General features: G+C 45.1%; 1 protein-coding gene across 1 annotated transcript in view; it reads left to right on the plus strand.

Annotated features, from left to right (window-relative positions):
• The first annotated feature begins 1,709 nt into the window (after positions 1–1,709).
• SNRNP48 (small nuclear ribonucleoprotein U11/U12 subunit 48) overlaps positions 1,710–9,155 on the plus strand; it is a 29,241-nt gene continuing 21,795 nt past the window's right edge. Inside the window, exons 1-4 of the mRNA XM_040353685.1 lie at positions 1,710–1,883; positions 5,386–5,493; positions 6,469–6,529; positions 8,807–8,887. Coding sequence (XP_040209619.1) covers positions 1,740–1,883; positions 5,386–5,493; positions 6,469–6,529; positions 8,807–8,887 — 394 coding nt within the window. The 5' untranslated portion in view covers positions 1,710–1,739. The remainder of the gene's footprint in view (positions 1,884–5,385; positions 5,494–6,468; positions 6,530–8,806; positions 8,888–9,155) is intronic.

A 9,155-nucleotide genomic window follows, 5' to 3' on the forward strand; every position in this document is an offset into this window, starting at 1 on the left:
ACTATAAAGTACATGGGCGCTACATCTGTATCCCCATCAGCGGAGCCCCTCCTAACATCTATGTCCCCATCAGCAGAGCACCTCCTTACATCTGTATGCCCATCAGCGGAGCCCCTCCTTACATCTGTATCCCCATCAGCGGAGCCCCTCCTTACATCTGTATCCCCATTAGCGGAGCCCCTCCTAACATCTATGTCCCCATCAGCAGAGCCCCTCCTTACATCTGTATCCCCATCAGCGGAGCCCCTCCTTACATCTGTATCTCCATCAGCGGAGCCCCTCTTTACATCTGTATCCCCATCAGCGGAGCCCCTCCTTACATCTGTATCCCCATCAGCGGAGCCCCTCCTTACATCTGTATCTCCATCAGCGGAGCCCCTCTTTACATCTGTATCCCCATCAGCGGAGCCCCTCCTTACATCTGTATCCCCATCAGCGGAGCCCCTCCTTACATCTGTATCCCCATCAGCGGAGCCCCTCCTTACATCTGTGTCCCCAGCAGCGGAGCCCCTCCTTACATCTGTATCCCCATCAGCGGAGCCCCTCCTTACATCTGTATCCCCAGCAGCGGAGCCCCTCCTTACATCTGTATCCCCAGCAGCGGAGCCCCTCCTTACATCTGTATCCCCATCAGCGGAGCCCCTCCTTACATCTGTGTCCCCAGCAGCGGAGCCCCTGCTTACATCTGTGTCCCCATTAGCGGAGCCCCTCCTTACATCTGTGTCCCCATCAGCGGAGCCCCTCCTTACATCTGTGTCCCCATTAGCGGAGCCCCTCCTTACATCTGTATCCCCATCAGCGGAGCCCCTCCTTACATCTGTATCCCCATCAGCGGAGCACCTCCTTACATCTGTGTCCCCAGCAGCGGAGCCCCTCCTTACATCTGTGTCCCCATTAGCGGAGCCCCTGCTTATATCTGTGTCCCCATTAGCGGAGCCCCTCCTTACATCTGTATCCCCATCAGCGGAGACCCTCCTTACATCTGTATCCCCATCAGCGGAGCCCCTCCTTACATCTGTATCCCCATCAGCGGAGCCCCTCCTTACATCTGTATCCCCAGCAGCGGAGCCCCTGCTTACATCTGTGTCCCCATTAGCGGAGCCCCTCCTTACATCTGTGTCCCCAGCAGCAGAGTCCCTCCTTACATGCGGTGTTCCCATCAGCGGAGTCGCTCCTTACATGTGGTATTCCCATCAGCGGAGTCCTCCTCACATCAGCGTCCCCAGCAGCGAAGCCGGCCTCACATCAATGTCCCCATCAGCAGAGTTCCCAGCTTTCTCTGTGTGTTCAGTGCACCTAATTCAAAACCCGGACTGTCCGGGTGAATCCCGGACAGGTGGCAACCCTAATGTGATAGCTTCAGTATGCACCAGGACAAAGGGTTGCCTAGAGTTCCACTTTAAATTGATTTAAGCTAGTGCCATGTAACCATTCAATACAAACCATACCTTGAATTTACCCTAAATAGTGCATTTTATAGAGGTCTATGCAGCAGACCAAAATCAGGGACAACCTAGGAGGAGGGAGGGGCAGTTAAAAGTAAAATTTTGTTAAAAGAGTGACAGTTTCTGAAACTTTAGCTATGGAATATACAGCTAACCACACATAAGAGGACAGTGCCCGGAAGTAAGATGGCTGCTGCAAACTGTAAATCTACTTCCGGATACAGGGACGAGAAGGAGGCTTGGAACGCGGTATCCCCGCCTGTTCCTTTTCCGGTGCAGTCTATGTGCTTGTAGATGGGGGACATGGAGAGTCTGAGCACTGGTAGCCGTCTGTCTTTGGTTCAGGAACTGAAGGAATACACTGAGCGATGTCAGAGCCGGCTGTACGATCTGCTGCGGGAACTGGGTTGGGAGAAGAGCTGCCCGGTAGAGGAGCAGGTGATAAAAAAGGAGTACACACCTTATATAGAGAGTACACACATTGCCTGTACCGTATTGTCTTCTCATAGACACAGCTGTGCGATGCTTGTATACAAGAGCTGCACTAAAATTCAAACACACGTTTCCACTCTTTAACCTCCTTCATGACCAGGCCATTATTTTGCTATTCAGCACTGCGCTACTTAAAATTGTGCGGTCATGCAATGCTGTATACAAATTACATTTATTTATTTTTTCACTCAAAGCTTTCGTTTGGTATTTGATCGCCACTTTTTTTTTTTTTCTTAAACGCAAAGACTGACAATTTAGAAAAATAATTCTACTTTTTTGTTATAAAGCATATCCAATAAAATGTATTCTGCTACGTCTTTGGTTAAAAAAAAATCCCAATAGGTGTATATGAAGTGGTTTGTATGAAAGTCTGCAAACTATGGTGTAGACCAGGGATATGCAATTAGCCGACCTCCAGCTGTTGCAAAACTACAAGTCCCATCATGCCTCTGGGTGTCATGCTTGTGGCTGTCTTGCTATGCCTCATGGGACTTGTAGTTCTGCAACAGCTGGAGGTCTGCTAATTGCGTATCCCTGGTATATATACTGGAATTTAGGCAATCGTAGACAGTGTTCTGTAATGGCAGCGATTTTGTGGGGCTGTAATCTGCTCCATATACACGGGCCGAATGTCAGGGAGCCTCGGCCAGTTCAATAGAATCTGTTCAGTACATTCGGTCTGTGGGTACTGCGGCCCGTCCGACATGTTGGCTGAGAGCGCTGACCGGAGTGTTCTGTCTGGGGGAGGTCAGTAGAACAGCAGGGGAGATTGCTGTACCAACATGGGACTGTTGGTACAGCGACTACGACCTGAGCTGTCAGTTTTGATTTTCGTTCAGCCCACTGAGTTGAATAAGGGAAAAAAAACTAGTAGTGTGTACTAGGCTATAGGGTGGCAGGCAATCTGGTGCTTATAGACACTGGCCTAGATTCAAGAAGCACTTGCGCCCGCACAACCATAGGTTACGCAGCGCAAGTGCTTACTTGCTCCGGTGTAACGAGTGCTCCTGATTCAGGAACCTCGTTACACCGACTGCAGGCTAAAATCTGCGCGGCATAAGGCTCTTATGCCTCGCAGATTTTAGGCTGCATTCTTGCGGGGGCCGCTAGGGGGCGCTCCCATTGTGATCAGCGTGTAGTATGCAAATTGCATACTACCACTGATTCACAAGCTTGCGCGGGCCCCGCGCAAGCCAGGTACGGAGTTTCCGTACAGCTACTTTTAGCGCAAGGCTGCCCCTTCTAATAGTAGGGGCAGCCAATGCTAAAGTATAGCCGGCCTTCCCGCGCCGTGAAATTTGAATTTCACGGCGTTTGCGTAAGTGAAACGTGAATGGCGCTGGACACCATTCACGTTCACTTAGAAGCAAATGACGTCCTTGCGACGTCATTTGCCGCAATGCACGTCGGGAAAGTTTCCCGACGGAGCATGCGCTGTACGCTCGGCGCGGGAGCGCGCCTAATTTAAATGATTCCCGCCCCCGGCGGGATCATTTAACTTGCGCGCGCTTACGCCGGGCAAATTTGCCGGCGCGCCCTCGCAATTCACGGAGCTACTGCTCCATGAATCGAGGGCAGCGGAAAATATTTGCGGGGGCGCAGGGCAAAATTGTTGCCCTGCTCCCCCGCGAATATTGCGCAATTCTACTTGAATCTGGGCCACTATCTAGGAGGGTCACTAATTGACGCTACCCGTCGCTAGTGACACTGATACCATGGTAATACTGTACACGGACAGTGTACTAATGACACTGGCTGGGAAGGGGGTTAGATGTGTTCCTTAGGCCAGGGTTTGACAAACCCTGGGCGCCAGGTCGCATTTGCGACTAGAATTAGAGGCAATGCTTCTTGTGAAAAGCAAACCCAGAACTGGTGTGTTTTTTTTTTTTATAGGGCGGGGCAGCTGTAATCAACACCTCCAATCTCATCTCATTGATTGGACTCCAGTTGGCTGACACCTCACTCCAATTAGTTCTTGGAGATGTCATTAGTAGGGGTTCACATACTTTTTCCACCTGCACTGTGAATGTTTACATGGTGTGTTCAATAAAAACATGGTAACATTTAATTCTTTGTGTGTTATTAGTTTAAGCAGACAGTGATTGTCTATTGTTGTGACTTAGATGAAGATCAGATCACATTTTATGACAATTTGTGAAGAAATCCATATTATTCCAAAAGGGTTCACATACTTTTTATTGCAACTGTATATGAATGACCTACTTTGCATACAAATAGATTTGACAGGTGCTAAAAAAACACCTGTGCGGCACAAAGTTTAATGACAATTTCAACCAGCTTTGTTTCAAAATTGGTCTGGCCAAATATTTATAAAATGTTGATGTTTTGAGCTATTCAGTCATTTGTGTGATTACTCTGTTAGGTCAGTAGTAGGATCTCCCTATTTTTTGGGTTCAGGCTCTGTGTAGGATTCTTGCATGTGCTGTCAGTTGTGTTAAATATACGCTTTATGAGCCTACCTTCGCACCCCTACTGCTGAGTTATAATTTGGGTGCAGGGGTATCTCAGTCCCAGGAAAATCGTCTCTGACTTGAACTACTAAAAAAACCTATAGCTAGATTCACACAGAGTGTCGCAACTTTAAGGCGGCGTAGCGTATCGTATTTACGCTACGACGCCTTAAGTCAGAGAGGCAAGTACTGTATTCTCAAAGTACTTGCCTCCTAACTTACGGCGGCGTAGCGTAAATGCGGCGAGTGCAAGCGCGCCTAATTCAAATTCGGCTGAAGGGGCGTGTTTTATGTTAATATGCTTTGACCTTACATGATTGACGTTTTTTTGGAACGGCGCATGCGCCGTCCGCCTACATTTCCCAGTGTGCATTGCGGCTAAGTACGCGGCACGGGCCTATTGATTTCGTGGACGTAAACGACGTAAAATTTTCTAAATTCAAAGCGGGAGCGGTGGCCATACTTTAACATTACTATTCCAACTATTTGTTGGAATAACTTTAGGCCTGATAAAGCGTTACGTAAACGGCGTATCTGTACTGCGTCGGCCAGGCGTATGTTCGTGAATAGGCGATCTAGTGATTTACATTTTCTACGCCGACCGCAATGGAAGGGCCACCTAGCGGCCAGCCAAAATATTGCACCCTAAGATAGGACGGCACAAGCCGTCGTATCTTAGATAGGTTTAAGTGTATCTCTGTTTGAGAATACACTTAAACATAGGTCGGCGCAGATTCAGAGTTAGGTCGGCGTATCTACTGATACGCCGACCTAACTCTACCTGAATCTAGCTATTAGTAATCGGTCTTCATCATTGAAATCCAAACCTATATGTATCATCTACAGAAGAATGGCATGTCAGGATTTAGGTGAGTTGTATTTTACTGACTTTGAGCAACCTTTCAATAGTGTGTTTGTTTTTTGTTTTTTTATATTCGCACTATTGCTAACCTTGCACTCTATTCTCTTTCTTTTAGGAGACCGCAATCTGTCCCTATGACTCTAATCACAGGATGCCTGTATCCTCTCTAGAAAAGCATGTCGGTATATGCAGAGTACGAAAGCTGGGCTACACTAAAGAAGAGGTAACTCTAAAGAAATGTATGTTGTACATTTATACATTCACCTATAATCCGTATGCAGGAGGAGATAAGTACAGCATGTGACTATATATATATATATATATATATATATATATATATATATATATATATATATATATATATATATATATATATATATATAATTTCGCATATGCAACTGGCTGGGTACTGACCTCCGCTCGACTTCATGCCATTGGGTGACGGAAGCGACGTCAAGCGTCACCTCCGCCCAATGGTCTTAAAGGGGATTTGCGCAGCAGTGTTTTAGGAAAGGGTACACTTCAATATAATGAAAACTAAACCATAAAGTTGGCCCAATATTTTTTTTTGTATTATGTGAAAGATGATATTACGCTGAGAATCGTGATCTTTATTCCAAGCAATTGGAGCTTGCGAGGCCCTATAAAGAATAACGGGAGAAACTGCCCAAGAATTGGTGTGCCAATCTTGTAGCATCAAATTTAAAAAGACTTTAGGCTGTAATTGGTGCCAAAGGTGCTTCAACTAAGTGTTGAGCAAGAGCTGTGAATACTTATGTACATGGGATATTTTTTTTTTTTTTTTATACATTTGCAAAGATTTCAAACAAACTTATTTTGACGTTGTCATTATGGGGTATTGTTTGTAGAATTTTGAGGAAAATAATGAATTTAATCCATTTTGGAATAAGGCTGTAACGTAACAAAATGTGGAAAAAATTAAGCGCTGTGAATACTTTCCGGATGCACTGTATGACTCTAAAACGCAAGTACCGCTGAGTACAGCTTTCGGGCCGCAGCCTGCTATAGACTTTGAAAGACTGTAGACAGTGGGGTTGGATGCGGTACCTGTGCCTCCCAGTTGCACAGCAGATGGATGCACTGTGTGCAAAGGTTCTGTATGCTTTTGATTATTCTTGCTTGCCATGTTGCACAAAGGAACTTTTCTTCATCCTTTTTTTTTTTTTTATAATTGCAGATCGAGGCATATGACCCTAAGTTTTTCTATGAAGAAGAAAACAAACCTTGCATTGTTCTAGGTACGTGTAATGTAATTCTCAGGGTGTATGTTTATACAATTTTCTGTGTGGCAAGAGGAGACAGGGTGAATGAATGAAGGACCTAAGTTTGCTGCTGCTGTGTTGTCCACTAAAGTGTTAATAAACCCACAACAGTAAAATCAGTTTGTATATGCAGTAAAGCATGCTTGTTATACTCGCTGTGGAACCTAAAGGGGTTAGCCCTTCCCATTGTGTAAAAAGGCTGTTTGATCCTGTATGCACAGATCCTCCCCTCCTTCCACAGACTCCAGCACATGTCCAGATTTTTTGGGGAAGCGTGCATGTGGTCAGCACAGGGCCAACTAGCACTGTCCAGACAGAGGGTCAGGAGTCCTGCATTCTCAGAGGACAGACAGTGCAGTATGAGAACTCCTCCTCCTAAAAGCTTTAACCAGACACTGATATGTCACAAGACTGCTATATACTGCTGAGGAGAAAAAGTCTTTAGCCGTTTTAGTTACAAAAATAATTGCATTTCCGTGTACTGTGGGAGGCCAGATATAGTGAATGCAGGGTCCTGGATTTAGTAACGCTAACATTTATAAGGGGGAGGGGGGGGGGGTTTAAGGGGGTTTGTCCAGTGTTCTGCAGTGGAGGTCATTTTATTTGGATACTATGCAGTGACGTATCATTCATGGATGCAGGGTGTTAACTGCACACGAGCCCACAGTGGTCTGACCCACCCTGCACCTATGGATGATCCCTCCCTGACTGACAGAACGATTGGTGCGGGCAGTTACAGGCACTGGTCTGCATGTATACCTTTCAAATAAGCCGCTGACCGCTGCGGGACGTACGTCCCGACTGTCCCCCTGTGTCCTCCTTTGGCCTCTTCTCTTTCTCCGCAGCAAACTGTCTGTCCGTTCATAACTGAGACATTGTGAACTGTGTTTACGATGCATCAGTTTATGAATGAACAGGAGCCTCTGTCTCCTGTTCATTCTCCTGTTCATTCTCCTGTTCATTCTCCTGTTCATTCTCCTGTTCATTCTCCTGTTCATTCTCCTGTTCATTCTCCTGTTCATTCTCCTGTTCATTCTCCTGTTCATTCTCCTGTTCATTCTCCTGTTCATTCTCCTGTTCATTCTCCTGTTCATTCTCCTGTTCATTCTCCTGTTCATTCAAAGTTAAGATGTCAGGGGACAATAAAAAAAACTAAAGTGTGGGGGGAAATAAAACTGCTGACACTGTCCACCGCCCTACCGACACCGTCCAATGCCTCAACCCCCCCCCTCAACTTAAAAAAATACAAATTAAATAATGTTAAAACAATTGTTCTAAGTTTGTAAAATTTAAATGAATAAATAATAAAATAAAAAAAAAGACTGAAACCATCCACTGCCCTACTGACACTGTCCACTGACGTCCAATCGCAGCAGCCCTTTACCATGTGATCGGCTGTGTCCAATCACAGCTGGTCACATGTAAACAAACGTGTGTCATCTGCATTCCTTTCCCGACGCTGCCTCTGTGTGAGATAAGGAGAGCCCATAACCGGCAAGTCTGACGGGGCACAGTGAGTACATTGTTTACACTAATGATTATCAGTGCCCATCAGCGTACATTAGTGAAGAAGAAAAATGACTTATTTCCAAGATTTTATAGCAAAAGCTAAGAATTTTTTTTTTTCTCCATCTCCAAAAAATGATAAACATTTCATTTTTGGATGCAGTGTTGCATAACCGCACAGTTGTCATTCAAAGCGTGACAGTGCTGAAATCTGATAATTGGCTTATGCAGGAAGGGGGTGAAAGTGCCCTTTTTGAAGTGGTTAAAGAATAAATGTGCAATTCTTTTGGCCTCTTTATCCTGACATAAAAAATCCCATCTGCCGATGGCTGCAGATTTTATTTTTATTTACATCCAGTGGTGAAAGGCTCTCTCCTGGTCGTACCTGCACATTACAGCTCCATAGGTTTCTACCCAGAAGACAGAAGCAGATGACCCCCATAGACAGTTGTAGATACTACATAGATACTTGTAAATATGCAACTGTGGAAAGGGAGGGTAAGGATCTATTAAAATCATATTCCATTTAAATCCAGATAAAAGCAACTGGTTTGGCTTGCTGCCAGCCCCCCCCCCCTTACTCCCTCCCCCTAGTGGTCATCAGTTATGTGATTGCACCCTTGTAGGTGCTGGATATGGTTATTGATAGTATGTGCTATAAAAAAATAAAAAAAATAAAAAATCTATGCTGCTGTCCAAGAAATGTGTTAGTGTATTGACTTCATAATATGTGCTTCACTTCAACAGATAAAGCCAAACAGTTCGAGATAATAAATCAAGCTAAAGCTGCAGCACCTAATATGAGTGAAGGTGGCTTATGGGAGAAAAGTAAGTGAAACCGTAACCTAATACGTTCAATTAGAACTTCTCAAGTAATCTCCAGTAAACTGGAAATGTAAAAGTTTTAACACGGCTGCCTAAAAGTTGGCATTTTCAGAATTTATTATTGCTTCTAGATCGAAAGGCACTATAATGAAATAAGTGCGCAGTAAAAACACAAGTATTTTCTATCCTAAGCAGCTGTTCATAGAAACATTCAATAATAATCCAGTTAGAGAAAACACAATAAATAATGTGCAGCGCTAAGAGTGAGACT

Source organism: Rana temporaria, chromosome 5, assembly GCF_905171775.1.
Source record: "Rana temporaria chromosome 5, aRanTem1.1, whole genome shotgun sequence".
NCBI classification, from domain to species: domain Eukaryota; kingdom Metazoa; phylum Chordata; class Amphibia; order Anura; family Ranidae; genus Rana; species Rana temporaria.